Raw genomic sequence first — 27,342 nt, 5'->3', positions numbered from 1 at the left:
TCAGCCAGATACTCTCTCCACTCTTCTGTCCCCATCTGACACATCTGCTAATCTACCTGCCTTACTTGATCCATATTTCACTTACCAGCACTTGCTCAACCGGTTCCCCTCCAAAAGTTACCACCACTATACTCTATTAGGATGAAGAGTCTAAACCCAAAACAACACCTGCTCATTTCCTTCCACAGATGCTGGCTGACCTGCAGATTTTTCCTGCAGTTCATTTTTTTAAAACAAATATAAGATGATTCTATCTGTTATCATTTAATTATGCAAATATTAGATAGAAGACCTTTGATAACTTGATCAAAACAAAAAAGTGGGAGATTTTTTACACGGGTGGGTCAATACAAATGTTATAAATTACTGTGCTTCTTTCATTTCCATAAAATGTGTCATATTCTAGGATGTGTGGCTTGTCAAATGGCTATAAAAACAAGGACTAATTATTAAATTATATCAAAAAATGAAAACACACGGTAAGCTTGGAATGCAATGAATGTTTAAATGAAATGGCCTACTAGCCTTAGAGAATAAAACTGAACATTCCTGGCAACCCTTAATAGTAGAAATACACATTAGCTTTATCTAGGAAAACATTCACTCATCCTTTGTTCCATAGGAACTAAAACATAACTATATTTGCTAGAGCATTCATATTTTACAAGGGGAAAGAGGAAATTCATTCTTCAAATAGAACTTATTTAGCTTCACTCAAATTACAGAAAGAATGTTATTAAGACACAAGCTTACTGATCCATCTGGTTAGCACAAAACACAGGAAGTGCATTTCTCTATAAATAAAATTAACATGGATCTGCTTTTATAAAGAAACCCTTCATAACAGCATGGTTTCAAACGCATAATTCAAACTTCCTATAAAATTAGACGGCTGTGATGAATCCTTGTATTATATAATTTCTTCAAAAAATTTATATTGGGAGGTCAATTCTTAAATTGTTTCTTTTTATGACAACTAAAATAACAGTAATTGGGTGCATGCAGACCATTAAAAATGCTCATAAGGTAGAATACCACAATAAATCCATTGGTTTGGCTTTTAAATCCTGACAACAAACTGCACTTAAAAAAAATGCATCTATCGACTTGAAACCAATCACCTGTACTCATTAATGTTGGCACACCTCTGGGACAGATCTATCAGGCAACATTAAATTACTGTGGAGGAAGAGCCATCTTGGGGAACGGCTGCTAACTAGCAGCCGTCCGTTTAAATCACTTTTTTTGAAGTTTTTAGTAAGTCCTGTGCTTCATCCGTTGGAGAAATTGACTTTTTAATGTGGGGGGAAGGGGGTAATTATACTTCTAGGTCCCTACCTGGTCGCTGAGGCAGCTTTTTCTCCGGGCTGCCCTGTCAACCCGTCCTCGTGGCCTACCAGCGGGCGTGGAGCGCCGTTTCCTGGTGGGGACCGCCCAGCACCTCGGCTTCGGTGGTGGCACAGCACTGGAGCGCTATCGTGGAGCGGGCGATGCCTTGCCTGGGTCGCCGCGCTGGATCGATGCGCTGGAGCTCCGGTGAGCTGTGACCGCCGAGATCAACACCTCCGGGCTGCGGGTCTGCAGAGCGGAACGGGCGGCGCCGACTCTAACATCGGGAGCCTGGGAGCTCCAACCCGGCGCGGCCTTGTCGGCTTCGGAAGCCGCGGTCCCCAGCTAGGAAGCGGCCGTTCCAGGTGGCCCAGCCGCTGAGAGGACTCTGCCGACGCCGGGGCAACACCACCCGGCCAGAACGGCCAGGAACATCGGGCCTCCGTAGAGGTAATAGCGGTGGCCTCAATAGGCCTGACTTTGGGTGAACTGGAGATGGGGACTGGACATTGTGCCTTCCCCCACAGTGGTAACCACTGTGGGGGGATGATTTTTTCCTGTGAGTAAGTTAATATGTTAGTCTGTGTCCAAGATGGCTGTCGAAAGGGAGAGTGGACGCTTGCGCGCTTTAGCTGCCGCTGCTCTCTCTTCACATTGTGTTTTTTGATTTTTCTGTCTTTGGAGCGATTTCTGTCTTTAATTTGTGTATTGGCGATGTCATTATTTATTTTACTCCGACTATATGTTTTTTCTCTTCTGTTAATTTTCTGTAAGGTGTCCTTGAGACTTTGAAAGGCGCCCGAAAATAAAATGTATTATTATTATTATTATTATTACTTCTATATCTGAAGTATACCATCATTAATGCTGAATACAAAATAATGTGTGTAATAAAATGAGACTTTTGCTCCTTTTATAATAAAAGGTCTAATTGTTTTGTTTTCTTATTCTTAGGTTGGCCCTGGGGATCAAAGATGATTTTGCTTCCATCTTGGTTGGATCGGATGAGGTAGCATATAAGGCCTAAGTGGGAACTGGAGACTTTTCTGCTGGTGGTCAGGTGGTACCCGATAGTGGAAGCGAGGTAGTATGCACCTTCTGCCGCTTACATAAAGTTTCTACATGTTTATGATGCATTCTCAATATTGTTCGATTGAAAGATATTGCACGGAAACGGGTCCTTCACCCAACCATTTCCAAGCTGACCATCGATTACACATTTGCACTAGTTCTATGTTATTCCACTCTTGCATGCACTCCTTACACACTAGGGGCAATTTACAGAGGCTAATTAACCTACAAGCCCACACGTGGGAAGAAAATAACGGCCAAAGCAAACCCATGCAAAGTTCATACCAATCAAGGTCTTGTTCTTGGTTCTTGGTTTCTTGGTCCTCCAAAATATTCCAAATGGAATTTAAATTGGAGGTGGTTAAGGGAGGGCTTAAGCCAGAAAGGGTTATTGGGAAGAAAGAGCTACTTTAAATTTAGTTGCATCTGGTTGGGTAACTATAGTTGGGTGGAGATTATTCCATGCTTTAGGTCAGGATTGATCCAGAGTCTCTGGCGCAGTGAGACAAGCTGTGCCACTGCAAGCTGTGCCACTGTGCTGCCCATATTATCCAGAGTTCCTTCTCCACTTTAAGAAGTCAAGGGCTAGTAGCTCATAACATCTGGCATGGATCTTGACATTTATGAGTTTTGCATCAGGCATGGAAAAAGCTTGGCTTGCCCAACAGACCAACTGAATACAATGAGAGAGTCAATGCAGGACACGGAAGTCTTGGAGAGGTCTCTTGACACTGGTTCTTCATGTCCAAATGAATTTGAAGGATTTTGCCAAGACTCCTTTGTCTTTTTAGTGTCTTGCTGCAGACAGATTAAATGTTAGAAACATACATGAGAGCAGTAATCCCTGTTACTTGGCAGACCATGTGTTTTGTGCCAGGTCATTGGTTTTGATGTCCAACACCCCTTTTGCTCAATCAACCAAAGGATGTGATATGATCAAAATAACTTTTAGGTGCAAAAATAGACTCTTTTACCCCGAGGTTAGGGAGGCAAAAAGTAAAAGCCAGCAGGCATTGCAGTAGAAACCACGTGGATATTCAAGGACACAACTAGGTCAGGTGTGGTGCCTCCCTTAGCCTATATGCATAAACTGGTCACATTAGCAAGACATTTGTAAGGTGCCTGATCATGGCAACATATAACTCTAGCAAAAGTGAGACCCTTCTGAGAGCGAAGTAGGGTTAAAGGTAACACAATCCTATGCCCTATTTGTTATGTTCTTGAAAATTAGGAAACAAAGATGGTTTTGAAATAAAGAAGCTTGAGCATAACAAAACCTTTTTCATTGCATGGGTTCTGAATGTGGTCAACTGAAGAATTCACTGAGGAAAAAAAGCAATTCAGTAGCTATTAGCTGACTTGTTAGTGCAGGCTAAATGCATCTCTAAATAAGAACTGAATGGGATGAAAACATTAGTAAACCATTAAATAAAATCACAACTGATCTTGTGTCTTGGTGTTATTTTCCTGCATTCGTCAATTTCCTTTAAATATAGTATCTAACATATATTAAAAGTTTCAAACTGTTTAAAACGGTTATCTTCAGCCAAATCATTAGTTTCTTTAGTTCATTCAATCAGGGGGTCAGAAAATTGAGGAAGAGAAAGGGGAAGTCAGTCCTACTCTATCCAATGACACTTGATCTGTAAAGGAACCTGTAGCTGTCCCATACTGTATGGAGAAGATGATATAACAGTAGATATTAGCAAGCTTCAAAAAATTAAGGAATAAATGAACTGTAAGAATTATTTCAGATAAATTATTGAACAAGTTTTCAGGTTTAAGTATCAAAATTAATAGATCAGAATATTATGTTGCTACTACATTCATAAAACGTTAATTATTAACATAAAGAATCCAAGCCAAGCCAATTTTGAAAAATTGCATACAATTAGCATTTCTTAAACCATAATCACCAACTACTTTTTGTTGTGTTGTTCAGCCATACAATTATGCTGTTACAGTGGAAGATCTCCAGTCCAAATACATCCAAAATCCAAATGCATTCATGATTCCCACCAAAATGTATTATGGACACCTGATCGTGTATTTTCAAACACTGCCATTTTCAAAGCAAGGCACTTGTGCTTTTGCTTCCAGGAAATAGCCAAGTGATGCCATGCGAAGGCATGTTATATTTATAATGATGAAGAGCATTTTAATCATACAAAAAGTAAATAGGCGTTAAGCATAACTTTATAGAATCTGGTGTTGGGAACTAAAACAGCATATGATATTACGTTTCATGGAAAGCTATTTAAGTTTTATGTTAGAATGATTCAATGGGGCACTGCTACACAAAACTAAATGATCTGATTGCAATAAGCTTGTTTATAGGCAGCTTAAGCAACTTTGTACCTGCTCATGGGACTGGAACATAGGAAAGGACTGATTTCATCAGAAAGTGCAATTTAAAGATCTTTTCGAGTTCGTGTACACGGCAGTAAAACGCAAGTTGTGAAATAGCATACATATTCTAAGGAACATGCTTAAAGGAAGACAAATAGTCTCTGGCATGAAAAAAATAAAGACAGCAACTATTTGTGTATGTACATAGATGGCTGACATAGAGGTGCAAACGGCTGGTGATATGGAGAGTGGTCACCTTCAAGTATTGAAGAGGGTGAATATGGTGTCAGTACTTTAGAGATAATAACAAACGGGTGCAATAGTTTGATACCTACATTGTGAAGATGACAGTGAGACACGGAAAAATTGGACCCGTGGTCTGCCAGATGAAGGGATTGAATTTGTGGTTTTGATCCAACTGAAGGCAACTAATGACAATTGTAGTGGTGGGCAATCTCAAGAGAAAATCAACATGGAATCTGAGATGAAGTTGGGAGATCAGAGCATAGGATTTAGGGGGAAGAGGTTCAGCTCTTGAAGCAAGATTATGAATATTTACAGCATTCAATAGAGATTAGTCAAGGTGTGGAGATCTTCAACTGTAGTTATTTTCTCTGTAACTGAAATCCATAAAATCATCCAATCTATCATTCAATTAATTGTCAAAAATAACTAATCATTTATCATCCAATAGTACAGAATAATTTAAAAGATACAATCTAGTCAGCACTAAAAACCAAATGTTTACCTCGTCTTCTCCCATAACTTCTTGCTGCATGCAAACAAAGGATAAATAGAATTTGTATCAAATGTCAATGTGGACTTAAAGTTCATAGAATGTAAGCCAAGTAAAATTCAAAACCTTTACAATAAAGTTGCTGAGACAGCTTAATGAATCTGCATCCCTTTGTACATGATGATAGCAATTTTCAAAATCTAAAACATTCATGTTTTCTTCATACAAAAGGCAAAATAAGGATCTGCGTTGTCAATTCATAACTGTGAATAAAATTTGAGATCAAACTCTGCACTCAAGAATACAAATTTATTACAGAACAAATATTAAACATATCAGCTGGTTTACTACATTTAAATGGTACTGCTTCAGATTACATACTTACTTGGCAATATGCCATTTATATGCAAACAAATTACTATTAAATGAACTGATTTTATACAATTCAGTATCAGCACAATGTTCATAGAAGTTCATAGAAGGTTAAAGTTTGATGAATTGTTAAGGCATTTCAAATGGGGAGAAGACTCAATGACACTTTAGAGAGTTCTTAGCATGACAGTGTAGGACAGGGGAGCTCTGTACCTGCAGAAAGCGGGTTTAACATTGAAATAATCCAATTAGACTGGCTGGCTTCAACCTTGCATTCTCTTTTTAACTACGGGAAGCTGGAGTTCCACAGTTAGCTGAAAGGAAGCACGAATAGCTGAATTCAAAGCTAGCATCTTTTCAATACTGTTTATGCCCTATAGGAGGAACAAGAGAATCTCCACCAGGCTCAATAACACATTCAACAATGACTACCCTTCCACTTCCATCACAATCTGTTTCAGTTTGCATCCACAACCATCACCATCTGCTCCTCACCACAACAACCATTATCCTCTCACTGTGGACATGTCACACTCGGTCTCCACTCACCCCAGATCCCGAATCCTTCACAATTCCCTTCACCAAATAAATGCTATATACTTCGATATATTTCTATATACTGCTTGTAAGCATAAAATAAACTTAAAGCAGAACTTTGGAAAGCCCTTTATCCAGATTTCCACATCTCTGAACAATGCACCCATTACTCTAATCACACTCAATTTCTCACAGAGTCAAAGTCCAGCCCTTTCTTATAATTAATGTTAAATGTTTTTCAAACATTTTGTTTAAGATTTAAAAAATATTTGAGTTAATTCCATAAAAGCTGCATTAGGGGAAAATATGTCATTTTAAGGCAAAACCCTGCTTGTCATAAACATTTGTAATTAATCCTTCCTTTTTACTTAGACTAAATTTTGCCCTACTTCCTCCCCACCTGGTCTGGTATCAAGGTTTAGCTCCTTCCCCCCTCCTGTATGGTATATGTTTCTGCTGCTTGATACAATTCTTAATGTTAAATAATTTCCAAATTATATCCAAGGTAGTAAACCAATTTCCGTGCGTTACTTCGGATTCAGAGCCTCAAATGGGTATCCAGCTTCAAATAAATTACATTGATAATAGGGTAAGAGCAGGAATTACAAATGTTAAAATATTGCTAGCACCTGCTCTGTTTAAACTAAACCATCTTTCCATAGAATGCTATACTGTACGTTAAGACATCTTTCATGCATCTTTCCAAAGGTTTTTAAATGACTTAAGTTATTTTATGATTCAACACTTCTGAAGGCCGTAAAGAGAGACTATTAAACACCATAGACAATCAAACACCTGATGAGGCAGGGCCAAGAAAATACACTGTTAAATTTGCAAATTCACCCCCATGTCAGCTCATCAAGACACAGCCTTAGCCAGGGCTTGCTGGGATTTTACAAATTTGCTCAATTTCTGGGATTGTGGACACAAATTATCCCTTCTACAGCTGCCCAGTCCCATTAATGCACAGATACCCTGGCTTCCTGCAGATATCCTTATAAAACCCAATACTAGTCATCCATGAATGCTGGAGGACAGTGGCAGAATTATTTCCAACCAATACATGTAACTTCATGGCATACCTATCATTTCAGCCATTACCATCTAACCAGATTTAATGATTATGTAAAGGTTTACCAGGAACACCAAATACATGTAAAAATTGAGGTGGACTTCATATAGTGTCAATGGGATTTGTTCTATATGAATTATTATACAAACATTAGATTAAATCAAACTTGTATGTAATAGCAAAACAAACTATAAGAATAGCTCTAGATATATAAAATAGGAAGAAGGTAGGTAAAGTAGGTGTAGGATCTCTACAGATTAGGGTGGTGAATTAATAACATGCAACAAAGAAATGGCTTATGTGTTAAATCATTTTTTTGCATCAGCCTTCATGTAGGACACTGCAAACATATTTTCATAACAGATAATTAATTTCAAATAACAGGAAGGAACTTGTTAAAATCCTAATCCCATGGCATAACTCAGAGGGCTAAAGGACAAATTACTTTAACAGCCTGCACTCAAGGGTTTTAAGGAAGTTGTGATAGTGGACCCATTAGTTATAATTTCTCAAAACCTGTCAAATTCCAGGAGGGTGCTAGAATCCTTTGTTAAAAATTGGAGGAAGGCTGAGGGTGGGGAACTAGAGGCCAGTTGGGTTTACATCTATGGGTGGCAAGGTGCAGGAATCAATAAATCAATTTCCAAAGAGGAAATAACTCATCATTTAGGAAAGCTGAATATAGTCAAATCTAGTCAACGTGGTTTTATGAAAAGAAAATCATGTTTGAAACATTCCCTCACATTCTTTAAGGGGAAAGCTAGAGTTGTGATATTGAATCCTGTATGTGTTGTGTATTTCAGTGACATTGGATTTACCAAATTAATACAAAAAGCAGCTAATTATACTGAGGCAGAGCTGCCAAGTTTTGTCAGAGCATTTCAATATTCTAATACCTGAAAATTAGAATTTTGCTGAGGAAATCAGTACTTTTACGTGGTACCATTTTGCTGAAAAAAATGTTATTTTCTATGTGCGGTCATACCCATGTAAGAGTACAAGAATGCATAATTTTGCTACCAAATGATACGTCTTCTACGCACATTACTTGACAGTGCATTAATTGCCATCTCTTTGTATACTGCTGTTTGAATGGCTGCTTCCTGCTTTTAGCACCAGATGATGATGTAGAAGCCATTTTGGAAGCCTTCCTCTCCCTCCCTCTCTCACTCTCTCCTTCCTCTCTCCCTCCCCCTTTCCCTCCCACCCTTCCTCTCTCTTCCTCCCTTTTTTTCTCCCTCCCTCTCTTATTCCCTCCTCCCCTCTCTCCTTCTCCCTCCCTCTCTCCTTCTCCCTCCCCTCTCCATCCACCCCTCCCTCTCCCCCTCTCTCCACCCTCTCTTCCCCTTGAGCCCACCCACCGTTCTGTAAAATCAAGGATAATCCCAATTTAACTTCAATCCCACTGGTAACCTTTCACTACTAGGCTTATCCAAATTCAACCACTGCCTGAAAAATAAGCAAAGGCTTAACTTCCACTGAGAAAGAGAATTCTAAAGACTCATTGTTATACGAGAATTTTCCCAAACACTGTGACCCATAGCACTGTGGTCATAGCGCTATGTGTAAAGCCCATAGCACTATTTTTTTAAAGCCCATAGCGCTCCATCAGGTAGCGCTATATTTAGAACCCATAGTGCTGTAACCGACAGCGCTTCGTTTAAATTCCCACGCGTTAAACTGACAGCGCTGTTTAAACCTGGAGCAGGACAGGCAGATCAATGCTTACAAAAATAATCATCCAGATCTTGAAATTTAAAATATTAATAGATTTAATCAGCTATAATTTTTAGAGGTACAGTATGACTTTTTAAATCCTTGCATTTTATAAGCAGCAAGATCTTAAGTTAATTTCACCAGGTTATTACTTTTCTATTGGCAAGTGGTATGTTAATGAAACATGAAGTCTGGCGATTAAAAAAAAATCCATATTTAACAACGAAAAACCGTACATCAGTATTCTTATCGCATTTCCGTACAAAATCCGGAAAATCCGTACTACTTGGCAGCTCTGCTGGGGGCACTAAAGTTTAAAGGTCCAATAACAACATTATGGCTGGATGAAAAATGTTTCACAGAACATATCACTACACTTTTAGGCAAAAGCTGATTCAGTACATCCTTAAACACTGATACCTATTTGGCAAAGTAAAAAGCAAGTCAAGTAAAATTGCCAATTTTGGCAAAACTGTAGCTCAATTAAGTAACATGTTCTCATCAACCACCTACTCACAGCTGTTCAGTTTTACTTTGGTCAGGATAGTTTTGCCTGAGCATATGACAGTCCTGGTTCAAATACAGAATTTAGAGTCCTATGTCAAAAGTCATCTGATTTCAAATCAGCATATAACAAGCTAGCAGAAAGATGCCATAATAAATTTCAAGCCCATGCAGGTCATCGGGAAATTCCACCAACTAGAAGATAGACACAAAATGCTGGAGTAACTCAGGCTACATCTCTGGAGAGAAAGAATGGGTGACGTTTTGGGTTGAGATCCTTCTTCAGACTTCTCCATCAACTAGAGTTATCTGTTGTACACCAGAAGATGATTGTGACTGTGGAGTCCACATGGCTCTGTTCCAAGATCTAATTGAAGAAGTTCATGAGCCCAAACATCTTCAGCTGCTTCAAGGAATCAAATGAACATGAATTGTTTGGAATAACTGCTCACCGTTAGCATTTCCCACAAGAAAGAAGTACAATACTTGAGAAGAAACAAATAATATTTACATTACACTAGTGTTGAGCAATAGATTGAAAAATCTAACCACTCACTACCTTGTAACTTTCAATGGCATTACCACATTGTAATCTAGAGGGCACTATTAACCAGAAGCTTAATTGGAGTAACAAATATAGATCAACAGAAAATATTCCTGACGTGGGATAGCATCTCTGTTCCTTAAGGTAACGAAGACCTGGGAAACTGAAGGCCCGGACTATTAATGCCGAGATTTGTTCTAAATGCTAAAGTACTTGAGATAAATATGTCTTTACGAAAACTAGTATCAGCAAAAGTGACTGACAAAACTACCAGACTGCTGAAACTATCAGGTTGATTGCTAATTTGGCTACTAAAAATATTTGCCATTGGGGAAAGTGAACTTTCTTCCTTACCAGTTTGACCTTTGACTTCAAATCTACACCAATATGGTTGACTTTCAACTATCTTCAGACATAAACTAATCACTCGGTTTCATGACAATTATAAACCGATAACAAATTCTTGCCTTATCAGCAACATCAATATCTGATGTATGAAATTAAAATTGCACAAGAGGTTTCCACTCCAAATAACAAGTGTGATGTAATACTTTTAACAAAACATTTAAAAAATATTTAATCACTGTTAATTAAGAGCTCTGAAACATTACCGATTTTAATTGGCATTGTTAAAATTACAACGACATTCATCGATTTGGAAAAATAGCAATTCAGGAACTATTAAGCACTTCAGCATATTCTCAAGATAGACATTAACCAAGTGTTAGTTTCTTCACACTACTCTGGCTTGATTTACCACAAAGATTGCCATATATTTTTACCAAACATTATAAAATCTGGAACATTTCTGATTAATATGTACTGAACAATGCTAGAATGTGAATTAACAATTAACTGAATTCATAATGTAAAGCAAAGTGTATAAAAACAAGAATAACAATGGCAAAATAAAACATTTGGTGAAGGATCTCTGACTTGAAACATTTGCTCTGCTTTTCTTCCTACAAATGCAGTCTGGCCTGCTGATTATTTCCAGCATTTATATATTTAATGTATATAATAATTGCAGTTTGTTTTTGAGGGTGGGCGAAGTATTCATGGAAATCCAGCAAAATCTTTAAGATTCCATATTTAAAAGATACAGCCACAAGCAGTATTTTGCTCATAGACGCAGGCACCACCTTTCTAGGCCACGGTTTCCTGTAAGTTAGCAACATTAAAGAGAGCAAAATTGAATGGCCACTTATGGTTTGGAACAAAATTGGGAAGCAGTTTCTTCAATTATTATGCAAGACTCACACTATTGTTAATATTGAAAAGATGTCAAGTCTGACACATCTGGCCATTGCATGGTGACTGCACTTATACACCTGACCTAACATTTTGTAGAGTCAAGCTCGACTTCATCAAGGCCTTTGACAAGGTCCCGCATGGTAGGCTGTCCAGAAGGTTAGATCAAGTGGGGTCCAGGATGAGGATGCAGAGGATGGTGGAAGATGGTTGATTTTCAGATTGGAGGTCTGCAATTAATGGTGTGACACATGGATTAGTGCTGGGTCCCCTATATTTGTAACATATATCGATGATTTGTATGAGAATTAGGTGGCACGTTTAGTTAGTTTGCAGATGACACTAAAATCGGTGGCATCGTGGACAGTGAAGAACTTTATAAATGTTAATTACAGTATCTAAATCAAAGGAATGGCAGATGGAATTTAACTCAGCTAAGTGCAAAGTGTGTCGTGAGGGCCTCTTTCAATAATGTATAACTCTAGTCTGTCAGACGTTAAGCTGATGTCGGTACAGTAAACTTTTAATATTGCATCAGTTATAAATGCCTCTTTTCACACTGAATTCCTTTAGTCTCAAGAGATACCTCATGGCACTATTTGGGGAAAAAAAATGATTTTCCAATATCCTGCATAGTTTAAAAACATGAGCCAACAACTCTGCCAATCAACAAGATCATAGCCTATCCTGTTTCCTTAAATCCACTTTGTTGCCCAATTCCCTCAGCAGTCAAACATCTAATCAGTTTCGAACATAGGTTATGACTAAGCATCCGCAGCTCTCTGAAGTAATACTTAACCAACATTAAAACAGATTACATGGTTATTACTTAACTGTTATTTATGGAACTTGTGGTGCACAAACTGGCTGCTACATTTCCTACATTCCAAAATTGACTGCTCTTTTATTTGGTTGCAAAGCATTTGGGAAGTTATGTTTAGGAAAGCCATTGCAGATACTGGTTTAAATCTAAGATAGACACAAAATGCTGGAGTAACTCTAAGAGGTCGAATGCTGGAGATGGCAGCATCTCGAAGAGAAGGAATCGGCGATGTTTCGGGTCGAGACCCTTTTACAGACTGAGTGGAGGGAGATGGGGAGATGGGGAGATACGGAGATGTCAGCTGTGAGAACGAGACACAAAAAGGGGTGGAGATCATGGAGAATGTAGAATAGATCTTGGAGAGGGTAACAACAAAGCAGAGATAAAGTGTAATCAAGGAAAGTCAGACTGGTCAGAGAACTGGAAAGGGGGATGGATGGTGAAAGAGGGAAAGCAAGGGTTACTTAATGTTAGAGAAGTAACAGTCATACCGCTGGGGTGTAAGCTGCACAAGCAAAATATGAGGTGCTGTTCCTCCAAATTACGCTGGGCCTCACTCTGACAATGGAGGAGACCCAGGACAGAAAGGTCAGTGTGGGAATGGGAGGGGGAGGTAAAGTGTTTAGCAATCAATCAGATTTATTAATCACATACACAATAAAGTGCAGTGAAAGTGCACTTGCGAGCAGCAATACAATCAAAAAAGAACACACAATACACAATAAAAATTTAACACAAACATCCACCACAGCATTCTTCACTGTGGTGGAAGGCACAAAGTACAGTCCATTGTTCCCTCGTGGTCGCGGCCATAAACCTCAGCAGCAGCCGCTGCGGGCAGCCAGATGTACAGGCCCTCTCATCGGGACGCTAAGTCCCGAATCGGCGCCTCCCTACAGACCATGGCTTCAAGAAGGTGTAGGCCGCTGGCCTGCAGTCGAAGCTCTTCTCCGGGGATCGCCAGCGAGGGATCCCGCTTCGGATGTTAAGTCCACGCCGTGCCCGTGGCTAGAAGCTCCGCAGACTGCGGCTTCAGGATGTTATCAGCTGCAGGCCGGCGGTCGGAGCTCTTCTCCAGCGAGGAGTCCCAGGCTCCGGACGCCGCGCCCGCGGCTAGTAGCTCCGCAGACCATGGCTTCAGGTTGTAACAGTCCGCGGGCCAGCGATCGGAGCACTCCCTTTGGCGATCTCGGCAAGGGCTCGTCCGCTCCGCAATGAAAAGTGCACGCTGCGCCCGCTGCTGAAACTCCGGTCCGTGGAGGAGGCGACCGAAAGCAGTTCCCCCCCTTACCACCCTCCACACAAGACACATTAAAACACACATTTGGAGACTAAAAAACCCCCCGAAAAATAGAAATGACGAACACGCTGCTGGCAGGGCAGCTGTGTCACAGCGCCCCCACCGACCGAATCGGGAGATCAGGTAGGTTTAGGCAGACTGAGCGGAGGTGTTCAGTGAAACAATCGTCAAGCCTGCGCTTGGTCTCATCGATATATAGCAGTCCACACCTCGATCAGCGGATACAATAGATGAGATTGGAAGAGGTGCAAGTGAACCTCTACCTCACCTGAAAAGATTATGGGGATGGACAGAGTCGAGGGAGGAGGTGCAAGGACAGATGTTGCATCTCCTGCGGTTGCTGGGGAAAGTACCTGCGAAGGGTGTGGTTTGGGTAGGAAAGGACAAGTTAAGCAGGGCGTTGCGGAGGGAATGGTCTCTGCGGAAAGGGGTGGGGATGGGAAGGTGTGACTTGTGGTGAGAACCCGTTGGAGGTGGCGAATCTGTTGGAGGATTATGTGCTGTATGCAACGGCTGATGGGGTGAAAGGTGTGGACTGGGGGTGGGGGGGGGGACGACTCTGTCCCTGATGAGACTGGGGTGAGGGGGGGCATGAGCGAAGTTGCGGGATATCGAGGAGACCCTAGTGAGGGCATCATCTATGATGGAAGAGGGATGGAACGCCTCATCTTGGGTGCTTAAATGCAAGTGTTCCTTTTAAAAAACATAACTTGAAGAAAAGATTTTAAACAGGATATGTTAATTTTTGAGAATCACTGGCATATTTAAAGGGAAATTTACTTAAGAATATGGAGCCTCCAATCATTTTATACAACCTAATTGGATTACATTGTATCCAACCATCATCTTCATATCGGCGGTCACTCGAAACGAGTGTGACTGTCCTATCCTCTCCATAGGGTCGTTTACGTAAGGGTCTGCAGATGTCTGTAGTGGCCGATCCGCGATCAACACACCTTGGTGCAACGTGGGCAGTGGAGACTGGCGGTGGTTGGTAGTCGTCAAGCCCTCTTCTCTCTCTCCTTACGGTTCTGTCGCTTTGTCTCTGCGACATGGCGTAGTTTCATTTCGTGACGTGCAGCTTCTTCCTGCACGGATTTCCTCCAGGAGCGCCTGTCCAGTGTAATGTGCTCCCAGTTGCTCGATGTGATGTGGAATTTCTTCAAACTGTTCTTGATGTTGTCCTTGAAGCGTTTCTTTGGCCCGCCGGGGGCTCGCCGATCTTCCTTCAATTGAGAGTACAGGATTTGTTTAGGGAGACGCGTGTTGGACATGCGGATGACATGGCCAGTCCATCGAAGTTGGTGCGGCATTATTGTGGTGGTGATGCTGGTCATGTTGGCTTCCTCCAAAATGCTGATGTTGGTGCGTTTGTCCTCCCAGCTGATCCACAGAATCTTTCGCAAGGATCTTTGATGGTGTTGTTCCAGGGCCCTCAGGTGCCAGCTGTAGGTGGTCCATGAGTCGGTTCCATACAACAGGGTGTAGAGGACAACGGCTCTGTAGACCAGCAGTTTTGTTTGAGCCTTTAGGTCTCAGTCTTCAAAGACCATGAGTCTGGCGTAGGCTCCTCTGGCACAACTCAGGCGATGGTTGACCTCAGAGTCAATGTCAACTTTTGAGGAAAGAATGCTGCCAAGTTAGGGGAAGTGGTCAACGTTTTCAAGAGTGGTGTCGTCCACTTTTATAGTGGGCTGGGTAGGTGGCTGGAGGTTGATGTAGGACCTGGATCTTCTTCATATTTAAGGCTAGACCCATGGCTCTGTATGCCTTGGCAAAGGCATTCAGTATGCCCTGGAGGTCTTCTGCAGAGTGTGCTGCAATGGCGCAGTAGTCCGCGTACTGAAGCTCCATGATGGCGATGCTACTGACTTTGCTCTTGGCCTCCAACCTATTAAGGTTGAAGAGCCCACCGTCAGTTCTGTAGAGGATTGGGATCCCTTGTGGCAGCCTTCACCAATTAGGCGAAGTATGGCAGCAATGAAAATTGACAAACAGGGTGGGTGCGATGATGCATCCCTGTTTGACCCCCGTTTCCACTGTGAAGGGCTCGGACTCAGAGCCGCAGTTGCTGAGCACTGTGACTGACATGCCATCATGTATAAGCCTCAATATTCTGATGAATATACGCTACCTATACAAATTGTTCAAGAGCTCAAAGTCAGTCTTATGAATCAGTGTTCGCAGACCTCAAGACCAATATACCCTTTCCTGCGTTATTCCTAAAGGTGACTGTAGCAGCAATCTAAATGGGATCCAGCAAAACGTTTTGTACAACTGAATTGAATCTGGAGTGGCACCCAAATAAGTCATTTTGAACTGCTGTTACTGTCAACACACTGCAGTGCAAAAATGACAATATTCAAGGAGCTGGTTAACTATACTGAAAATATTAAGTCTAAAATATATGTTTACACATTGCTTCTTTCGTCAAAAAAGTACAGCAGTAGCTTGACAGAAGTTGAATGACACTTGATTAGCAGCATTTTGTAGGTGTAATTTTTACAGCTGATCTATATTTACACAGATCATATAGAATAGATCAATGTTTGGCTCTGCAACATTCACATTTTACAAAGAGAATGCTATTAGAGTTGAGCTGCAAGCACTCTGATGATTTCACAGTGAGGGGACGGAGCAGACAGACTGGAGACTCTGGTAGGAGGTACACAAAAAAGCTGGAGAAACTCAGCGGGTGCAGCAGCATCTATGGAGCGAAGGAAATAGGCAATGTTTCGGCCCGAAACGTTGCCTATTTCCTTCGCTCCATAGATGCTGCTGCACCCGCTGAGTTTCTCCAGCATTTTTGTGTACCTTTGATTTTCCAGCATCTGCATTTCCTTCTTAAAGACTCTGGTAGGAAACTGAAATAAACTAATTGTCAGCTTTAAGGCATTGGCAGTCTCAAAAATGGAAAAAAACTGAACTACATTTGAGCTGAGCTGCAATTGTTAAAAATAATCTCAGGAATGGAAATAGTTGTACGAAGTACCTTGGTATCAGATAAAAATATATTTTTGATAGCCATCCTGTGAGGTGCCTGGAGATGTTTACGATGTTAATGTCACTATATAAATGCAAGCTGTTAATATTTTAATGTTCAGTACATTTCATTCCAGAAAAATAATTTAAATAGTGCAGCAAATAGTTTACAAGCTTTAAAATATCTATTTTGTAGGTAATATTAGAAATCCTAGCAGTTTAAAATGCATTTTAAATTACATAACATTCTGTAAAAATACCCATTTACATTTCTCATTCCATCATGTTTTTTGTGAACGATAAGCGATTTGAATATCAGGAATATCATCCTATCCCTTTGAAATTGCTTAACTGTAGTTCCATTTATTGGTTATTACTCTACTAATACCAAAGTATGTGGCAATTTAACTATGAACTGTTAAATAACTCAATTATGTCCTTAACGAGTTTGTGCTTCTGGATTTCTAATTAATAAATAATCTTTACATAAATGTACAATATGAATCAAAATATCAAATATGTCAAAATAACACAATTCATTGTAAAGGAATATTATACATATCCAATAGGTTAGCTTAATTAATAACAGAAGGAAATTTTAAACAACTGTGAAGGTCAGGCTAAAATTAGACCATTCCCTGATGCTGCAGGAGCGAGCTTCACATGTGACATTTTGATGTGAATTTTTCTTCCTTGTGTGGCACGTTCTTTTCACATCTATACCATTGACCTTTCTTGGGAATGATGTGATGCAGTGAGTCATAGTTTCTGCAGCACATTTTACAGTCGTTCTAAGCACCAGTCAGTTGCTGGCTTCAGCAAACTGTAGCACTCTAGAATTACCAACCCTATAAAATAGGATGTACAAATGCAACAGGCATGTGCATTTCACGCAAGGACTTCAAATGATTTAAGCACTAAACAAAGAGCTTCTGGATTGCAGGGTGCACCATATACAAAACAAAGGAATCTCACATAGTGGATCATAAGTCAAAAAGCTGGAATGAAATATTCTGCAAGAAATAGCATCTGCGGAGATTAAAACAGAGTTAATGTTTCAGGTCCACAAAATTGCTGGGGACACTCAGCGGGTGCAGCAGCATCTATGGAGCGAAGGAAATAGGCGACGTTTCGGGCCGAAACCCTTCTTCAGACTGATGGTGGGTGGGAGAAAGAAGGAAAAGGGGAGGAGGGGGAGGAGCCCGAGGGCAGGCGGATGGGAGGGTGGGAGGAGACAGCTAGAGGGTTAAGGATGGGGAGGAGAGAGCAAGGGCTAGCAAAATTGGGAGAATTCAAAGTTAATGCCATACGGACGCAAGGTCCTCAGTCGGAATATGAGGTGCTGTTCCTCCAATTTCCGCTGTTGCTCACTCTGGCAATGGAGGAGACCCAGGACAGAGAGGTCGGATTGGGAATGGGAGGGGGAGTTGAAGTGCTGAGCCACCAGGAGTTCAGGTAGGTTATTGCGGACTGAGCGGAGGTGTTCGGCGAAACGATCGCCCAACCTACGCTTGGTCTCACCGATGTAAATCAGCTGACATCTAGAGCAGCGGATGCAGTAGATGAGGTTGGAGGAGATACAGGTGAACCTTTGTCGCACCTGGAACGACTGCTTGGGTCCTTGAATGGAGTCGAGGGGGGAGGTGAAGGGACAGGTGTTGCATTTCTTGCGGTTGCAACGGAAAGTGCCCGGGGAGGGGGTGGTGCGGGAGGGAAGGGAAGAATTGACGAGGGAGTTGCGGAGGGAGCGGTCTTTGCGGAAGGCAGACATGGGGGGAGATGGGAAGATGTGGCGAGTGGTGGGGTCACGTTGGAGGTGGCGGAAATGGCGGAGGATTATGTGTTGTATTTGGCGGCTAGTGGGGTGAAAGGTGAGGACCAGAGGGACTCTGCCCTTGTTGCGAGTGCGGGGATGGGGAGAGAGAGCAGTGTTACGGGGTATGGATGAGACCCTGGTGTGAGCTTCATCTATGGTGGCGGAGGGGAATCCCCGTTCCCTGAAGAACGAGGACATTTCCGATGCCCTGGTGTGGAATGTCTCATCCTGGGAACAGATGCGGCGTCGGCGGAGGAATTGGGAGTAGGGGATGGAGTCTTTACAGGGGGCAGGGTGGGAAGACGTGTAGTCCAGATAGCCATGTGAGTCAGTGGGTTTGTAATGTATGTCGGTCAGGAGTCTGTCCCCTGCGATGGAGATGGTGAGGTCAAGGAATGGTAGGGAAGTGTCGGAAATCGTCCAGGTGTATTGGAGTGCCGGATGGAAGTTGGTGGTGAAGTGGATGAAGTCAGTCAGTTGTGTGTAGGTGCAGGAGGTGGCCCCAAAGCAGTCGTCAATGTAACGGAGGTAGAGGTCGGGGATGGGGCCCTGGTACGTCTCGAACAAGGATTGTTCAACGTACCCGACAAAGAGGCAGGCGTAGCTGGGGCCCATGCGTGTGCCCATAGCTACGCCTTGTGTTTGGAGGAAATGGGAGGAGTCAAATGTAAAGTTGTTGAGGGTGAGGACCAACTCCGCTAAGCGGAGGAGAGTGTCAGTGGCTGGGTATAGGTTGCTCCTCTGGTCGAGGAAGAACCGGAGGGCTCCGAGGCCATCCTGGTGGGGGATGGAGGTGTAGAGTGACCGGACATTCAGGTCAATGGCTTTTCATCAGAACTGAGATGCGTCAGAAATGAAACATCTCAAGTCCAAAGAAGGAAGAACAAAGAGAATGCCTTTCATCAGATGGTGCTGATTGTTGACTTCAGGAAGGGAAAGCCGAGGGACCATGCATTAATTTTCATTGTCAGGATGATGGTGGAGAGTCGATAGCTTAAAGCTCCTCACAACAAAGACGATCTGGCCTGAGCCCAGCACTTTGAAGCTATCACAAGGAAAGCTCATCAATGCCTATACTTCTTCAGAAATGTGAGGAGATTCCACAGGTCGCTGGTGGAGAGCATGCAGACTGTTTGCATTGTAGTCTGGCTCGGAAATGCAAATGCTCAAGAAAGAAGGAGGCTGTAGAAAGTGATGGACATTGCCTAATCGATCATGAGTACACCGCCATCAAAGGGATCTACTGCCTCAAGACAGCAACTAATATCATCTGAGACCCACACCACATGGGTCATGCTCTCTTCTCGCTCCTACCATTAGGAAAGTAGTTCAGGAACATGAAAACTGGTACATTCTGGATCTAGAGTAGCTTCTTCCCATCAGGTTCTTGAACCACCATATACCACCTATTCTCTGCTCCAAATCACTATGAACTTCGCATTACTATGGTTGCACTACATACTTTGATTTTGTAATTTTCATGGTCTAGTTTACTTAAGAACGATAATTTATTGTATATATTATTGTTGTTGCCGAGTCTTATATGCTTGCAAAGTTGCTACAAGTAAGAATGTCAATGCTCTGGTTCATATCCGGTACATAAAACAAATAAACACACTTGACCAAGAGAGACCAAGTGACAAGTGGTGATGTTAGACGAAGGCTGGTGGAAGCTTGTTATATGGGAAGCACAAATTTGAGATGAATGAAAACAGAAGAAGGAAACAAAAAATATACTGGGTACAAAAAACCTCCTCCGATTTATTGTACTGCATCAGCACTTACAACTAGCTCAACGAACAATTTTGGGACAACCAAACAGATTGGATAACCGCTCCGCATAACATCACCATTCACTCAAGCAATGGTTCTGAGCTTCCGATTGCATGCCACTTTAATTCTCTATCCCACTCACTGTGTTGTCTTTGGCCTCCTAGACTGTTCTAATGAGACTCATGGAGCACAATCTCATTTCTAAGCTTAGCAAATAGAATTTGAACTATTTAGCACGGATACAGGCACTTTTGCCAACTCACTCAAGCCGACCAAGTTGCTTAACCGATCTGGTTCCACTTGCCTATTCATGACCAATATCCCTCCAAATCTTTTCTGTGTACCTGTCCAAGCATTTTTTACATGTCTTAATTGTACCCGATTCAACTACTTCTGGCAGCTCGTTCCATGTACGTATCAAGCTCCTTGGGTTCTTTTTAAATCTTTCCACTCCCACCTTAAACCTATGCCCTCTAGTTTTAGCCTCACTTACCCAGGGGAAAAATATTTGGCGATTCACCTTATCTGTGGTCCCATGATTTTATGAACTTCTACAAGATCACACCTCCGTCTGCTATGCTCTAGGGGAATAAAGCCCCATCCTATCCAGCCTCTCTTTTTAACTCAAGCCTTCCAGGCACGTAACAGGCTTAAATATTTTTTTTGCTCCCTTTCTAGTTTAATGACATCGTTCCTATACCAGGATGACCACAAGTGTACATGGTAATCCAAATGTGGTTTTAACAATGTCTTAAACAGCTGTAATATGGCTTCCAAATCCTATACTCAATACTCCAATAGATGAAGGCATGCATACCAAATGCATTCTTCATCAACCTGTCCATCAGTAGTGCTACTTTCATGGAACTATGTACCCGCACCCACAGGGTCTCAGTTCTATAACACTTTCCAAGAGGTCTACTGTTTACTGCACAAGTCCTGCTCTCGTTTGTCTTATCAAAATGCAACACCTTATATTCAACTGAATTAAATTATATTTGCTTTTCCTTTGCCCATTAGCCAAGTTTAGTTTAGAGATACAGCGCAGAAACAGGTCCTTCAGCCCACCGAGTCCGCACCGATCAACGATCCCTGCACATTAACAATATCCTAGTATCCTAACAAGGACAATTTTAATATCCTAATCCTAATTAGGACTATCCCCAATAAGGACAATTTTACACTTACACCAAGCCAATTAACTTGCATACCTGTACGTCTTTGGAGTGTGAAAGGAAAACCCACGCGGTCATGGGGAGAACGTACAAACTTCATACAGACAGCATCCGTAGTTGGGATCAAACCCGGGTCTCTGGCGCTGCAAGTGCTGTAAGGCAGCAACTCTACTGCTGCGCCACCGAACCCGGGTCTCTGGCACGGCAAGCACTGTATGGCAGCAACTCTACCGCTACACCACCCTGGCCGCCCATTGATCAAGATCATATCGTAATCTTAGATAACCTTCATTATAGCTCTCAGAACCCAACATTAAATTAAGATGGTTGAAATCAGATCATGAATTGTTAAGCTTTTTTGCTCTTAATATCTTAACATAGTACTCACAACATTTGCTTTTTATTTTTTATACGTCCAGTACATGCAGTCTTATTGCATAATAGACATAGTATTCTCACCAAGGCTTGAGGAGAAAACAGGAAATTTCTAAACTATTAGCTTAAAGTCAGCAGTAGGAAAGGAATGTTATAACTGAACACTTTGGGCTGGATCTTGAATAATTAAGAGATGCCCATACAGGAAGGAGATAGAGCCTAATAGCTTGGTGTCAAGACAACAACCTCTCCCTCAATGTTTGTAAAAAAAAAAGAGCTGGTCATCGACTTCAGGAAGCAAGGTGGAGTACATGCCTCAGTGTACATCAATAGTGCTGAAGTGGAGACAGCTGAGAGCAATCACCAAAATGCCCTGGTCCAACCACAAGAAAGCACGCCCACGCTTCTACTTCCTTGGACGATCAAGGAAATTTGGCATGTTTTCAATAACTCTTTCTAATTCCAAAAGAAGCACAACTGATATGTACAAAGCCGCAAGAAATTGCAGGGTTATGGGCGCTGCCTGGTCCATGACACAAACCAGCCACCACCCTGCACCCTCTCTCATCAACCCAATCTATACTTCACACTCGTTTGGGAAATCAGACATCATAATCAAGGCCCATTCATACACTGGTCATTCTCTCCTCCTCTCTCGTGTTAGGCAGAACATACAAAAAGCTTGCTAGCACATACTACCAGATTTAAAAATAGCTTATTCCCTGCTATTAACAGACTCTTGAACAGACCCACCATAAGATAAGGATGGATTCTTGATCCTCCAACCTTCCTTGTTGGTAAGTCTAAAATAATAGTGCATCGTTGAGGGCCCTAAATGGCTCTCAGTGGGTAACCACTGTGGTGTTTCATCAAGTAGAGAAACACCTTAAATACCTCATGTTACTTGATCAATTTTCTGACTGTTAATTATCTGCCTTCAATTATACAGAAAAGCTTTTTGCCAAGTTATTTTATGAAGTACTTTTGCTCTGCACAACCCTTCCTTTCTAAATCCTAATTCTGGCTTTGTTCTTAATTATAGATTCTACCGATGCAGTGGGCAGAATTATTTTTTCCAAATGACCAAAATTTACTCGATGAAGGCAATATTACGTATGTATAGATAAATGAACCAAAACACAGGATAACAAAGCATTCAATTAGAAATCAGGTTCAAAACTAAAAGCTGAGTCATGTGCACAATATTTTTATATATAATGCTGCTGCATGTGAACTTTTATTAGTTGACCATTGCACCTCATGTGAGATGTTTGATGGTCTGGAAATCAGTGAGGTTTCCAATATCAGCAATGGAAGAAAATAATGCATTACTCATTAAAGACTTACCATTAAGCATCAGAAAATTGTCAGTTCCTGGATGGGGATATCCTAAACGACCTGGAAAAGAGAGGATAGCATAATTAAACATTTTTAAATGAAAGAAAAGCAAAAATTGCAAGATTATCTCAATGTTAACCCTTGAAGAAATGTTAGGGGAATAAAAACAGGGATATTTCCAGCATCGTTTAGAATCTGAACTTGTTTTAAAAGACTTCGGGAAATTATGTTCTTTTGATTGTGCGTGGGTTTGGTGGGGGGGGGGGTGTGTGTGTGTGTGTGTGTGTGTGTGTGTGTGTGTGTGTGTGTGTGTGTGTGTGTGTGTGTGTGTGTGTGTGTGTGTGTGTGTGTGTGTGTGTGTGTGACGCCGCAGGCCGCCCCCCCGCGTTGAGGGGACGGGACCCAATGGGTCCCACTTGGTCTAGTGTAATTATAAAATCTTGACTTAATACTGAACTCTTTTCATCAGGCAATAGTTTAATTGATACCTCCAAAATTTCACCAGACTATTTACCTTTGACCCATTTCAGAACTCCAACACCACAATCATTTAATAGATTCAATATATTTCTGGAAATATTACATTTTAATACCAAAGAAAGTTTGCGGGGAATATAAAAACTGACTGTAAATGCTTCTTTAGATGTGTAAAAAGGAAAAGATTAGTGAAACCAAATGTAGGTCCCTTACAATCAGAGACAGGTGAATTTATAATGGGAAACAAGGCACTGGCAGAACAATTAAACGAGTACTTTGGTTCTGTCTTCCCTTTGGAAGGCACAAACAATTTCCCAGAAATACTAGGGGACCGAGGATCTAGTGGGAGGGAGGAACTGAAGTGAATCCACATTAGTCAGGAAATGGTGTTAGGTAAACTGTTGGGACTGAAGGAAGATAAATCCCCAGGGCCTGATGGTCTGCATCCCAGAGTACTCAAGGAGGTGGCCCTAGAAATTGTGGATGCATCGGTGATCATTTTCCAATGTTCTCTCGACTCTGGATCAGTTCCTGTGGACTGGACGGCAGCCAATGGAACTGCACTTTTTAAGAAAGGAGGGATAGAGGAAACGGAGAATTATAGGCCACTTAGCCTCACATCGGTGGTGAGAAAGATGCTTGAGCTTGCACACTTACTAATCATGCATTGTACTTCCTCATCAAAATCTTTGATATAGACCACAGACAACAATGGGACCAGCACTGATCCGAGGCACACACCACTAGCCACAGGCTTCCAGTCCGAAGACAACCTTCCCCCATGATCCTTTGTTTTCTACCCTGAATCCAATTCTGTACCCAGCTAGCTTGATCTAATCTTCCAGAACGGCCTACAATGCAGAACCTTATCAAAAGCCTTGCTGAAGTCCATATAGATAACGTCTGCAGCCATGCCCTTAATTTTTTGGTTACTTCTTCAAAAAAAATCTTAATCTGATTCGTAAGACACAATCTCCCATATACAAAACCATGCCAACTTCCCTAATCAGTCTTTGTCTATTCAAATACATATCCGATAGAATTTTAATCATCCCAGGAGGGAAATTGATCTGCCAACAGTCATAAAAACACAAAATACATGAATCATGAAATTAAAGTGACGAGTGGAAAGGATTGGGGATGTGTAAAGATTGGGGGGGGGGGGGGGGGGCAGAGTAGGTCTACCCCACAACAGAAGAAGGAGGAGTTGTCCTTTGATAGCTACAGGAAAGAAGGATCTCCTGTGGCGTTCTGTCCTGCATCTTGGTGGAACCAGTCTGTTGCTGAAGGTTGACCAGTGTGTCATGGAGGGGGTGAGCTGTATTCTCCAGGATGCTCCAGTTTGAGCAGTACCCTCCCCTCCAAGACCACCTCCCACAAATCCACTCAGCCCCCAGTACAATCCACTCAGCCCCCAGTACAGAGCCAGCCTTCCTGATGAGTTTGTTGATCCTATTGACGTCCGTGGCCTTTACCCTGCTGCCCCAGCACAGGGCAGCAAAGAAGATGGCACTAGCTACCACCGATTGGTAGAACATCTGCAGCATATTACTGCCTTCTCAAAAAGCACAGCCGGCTCAGTCCCTTCTTGTACAGGGCCTCAGCATTCCTGGACCAGTCCTGTTTACTGTCCAGGTACACTCCAAGGTATTTGTACTAATCTTATATATCTTATCCCTCAGAATCCTCTACTGTAGTTTACCTACCACAGATGTTAGACTCACTGGTCTATAGTTCCCAGGCTTTTCCATGCAGCCCTTCTTAAAAAATGGCAACATTTGCCACCCTCTAGCCATCTGGTATCTCATTTATCTCCAATGATGAAAATATGTTGTGAAGTGGATATGTGGGTACAAATTTGGATTATCAGCTATAATTACATTGAATGGCAAATTAACTCAAAAGGGCCAAATGGCCTACTCTTGCAAATAGATTTCATCTTTTGCTGCCATGAGCTGGCAGAACCCAAGGGATTTGGAAATCCATGTGTGCACCAAAAATCAGAAGTCTAAAACATAATGAAATAACGTCATTGCATCTATTTGCTCTGTCACAATACTAATGCAAAGAGACTATGGATGCTTCTAAATCCCTCAGTTTTACCAGAGGGTGGATGGTGTGTTAAGGGCCTGTCCCACTTAGCTGTCATTTACGCGACAGGCCGGTAGTGACTGACGCGCGACTGTCGCTTGCGTCATCATGCGTCAGCACAGCCGTCTGGAGCGTGTGACGTCATTTGAATACCCAGTTTATGATATTTACCCAGTTCATGATATTTATGGTGATTTTCTAAAATGTTCCCGTTTCTTGAGTGGTGCTAGCAATTGGAAAACTGCAGATGTAATGCCCCTATTTAAAAAAAAAGCGGTGAATGAAAAGTAGCAAGCTGCAGACCAAATTAATCTGTAGGAAGGAACTGCAGATGTTGGTTTAAATTGAAGATAGATACAAAATGCAGGAGTAACTCGGTGGGACAGGCAGCATCTCTGGAGAGAAGGAATGGACGATGTTTCGGGTCGAGACTCTTCTTCAGTCTGAAGTAGGGTCTCAACCCGAAACGTCACCCATTGATTCTCTCCAGAGATGCTGCCGGTCCACTGAGTTACTCCAACATTTTGTAGCACTTATCTGGTTTGCTCTTCCATTTCTATATTGGTATGTAACCTTTCAGGAATCTGTGTGCAAGGATTTCCAGCTCGTTCTGAATACAAACATCTGCCAACCCCTCAATTTCTCATTCCTCATGTGAATTGCCTGTTGCCAAAGATTGCCAACATTCCCATTGTTCTGAAAATGCAAAATAATTATCCACAATGTACTCTTAAATCGCGCGCACTTATATCCATCTTGCGTAAAAGGCAGGCCGACTGCGTATGGGTGGCGCGCTGCGGCGCATGGTTACGCACGGTGACGTAATCATGCATCACCACGCACTACACATACGAGGTCAGGATACCGCGCGCAACTCCACACACCACGCCTCTCCATGCGCCCATCCCGCGCTACCCACATGCTACCTGTGCATCACAACGTGACAACCACATTTTTGGAGGTCGCGTAAATGGCGGCCAAGTGGGACAGGCCCTTTAATGTCAGCAGTGCTCCTTTAACTGATCCCGTCGCAAGTAGCACACGCTTTGCATATTAAAAAGCCCAGCAGAATTTTAATATCTCTACTGGAGAGAGATGCAAGGTCTTTGACAGCTACTGAGCTGACAAAGAATATGCTGACAGCAGGGCCTAAGAGCTTAGACAAGGGCTAAAGCCTACTCACTGCCAAAGTCCACCCCATTAGAAGCTTGCCGGATATGGCCCTCAGTCTGGACAATGCGAGTGCAAGTGGACTTCAAGGTTAATATGACTTGGCTCAGAATTACTTATTGTGCGGGATACATTGCTGTACCAACATTGCTATACCAACAATGCCCTTTTATTCAATCACTCACAGAAAAGAGTAACCCATGCCATGATTGTATATAGTCTAACAAATATCCAAATTAAACTGCGTTCACTGGTTAAATGAAACTGTAGAGAAACTGTAGTTTCTGAACATTTGAACTGATGTTTAAAATGAAGTTATACTGCAAATTTGGAGATCCATAAACCACCTAGAAATTATTAACAGGAACAGCACTCAGAAGATAAAAAATATTCAGGAAATGCAGTGTTAAAATGAAACAGAGAATTCATTAAAATACTAGCCAACAATCATGAATACCATGCCCTTGACCCAAGTATAAAGGAACACAGATCAGCTTCTTAATCTTAATTCCTTCATCACAAATTCTGTTATACAAAGCTC

General features: G+C 41.9%; 1 protein-coding gene across 2 annotated transcripts in view; it reads right to left on the bottom strand.

Annotated features, from left to right (window-relative positions):
- Window positions 1–27,342, bottom strand: part of cpeb2 (cytoplasmic polyadenylation element binding protein 2) — a 109,813-nt gene that overhangs the window by 30,999 nt on the left and 51,472 nt on the right. Inside the window, exons 4-5 of one of the 2 annotated variants that reach the window (XM_033025699.1) lie at window positions 23,073–23,123; window positions 5,498–5,521 (exon numbers count right to left, since the gene is read on the bottom strand). In XM_033025699.1, the coding sequence (XP_032881590.1) occupies window positions 5,498–5,521; window positions 23,073–23,123 (75 nt within the window). The remainder of the gene's footprint in view (window positions 1–5,497; window positions 5,522–23,072; window positions 23,124–27,342) is intronic. The other variant, XM_033025707.1, reaches the window with a different exon arrangement.

The sequence above is a fragment of the Amblyraja radiata genome, chromosome 1 (assembly GCF_010909765.2).
Source record: "Amblyraja radiata isolate CabotCenter1 chromosome 1, sAmbRad1.1.pri, whole genome shotgun sequence".
NCBI lineage: Eukaryota > Metazoa > Chordata > Chondrichthyes > Rajiformes > Rajidae > Amblyraja > Amblyraja radiata.
The sequence above is the reverse complement of the archived record's forward strand: the minus strand, read 5'-3'. Positions and strand labels throughout refer to the sequence as shown.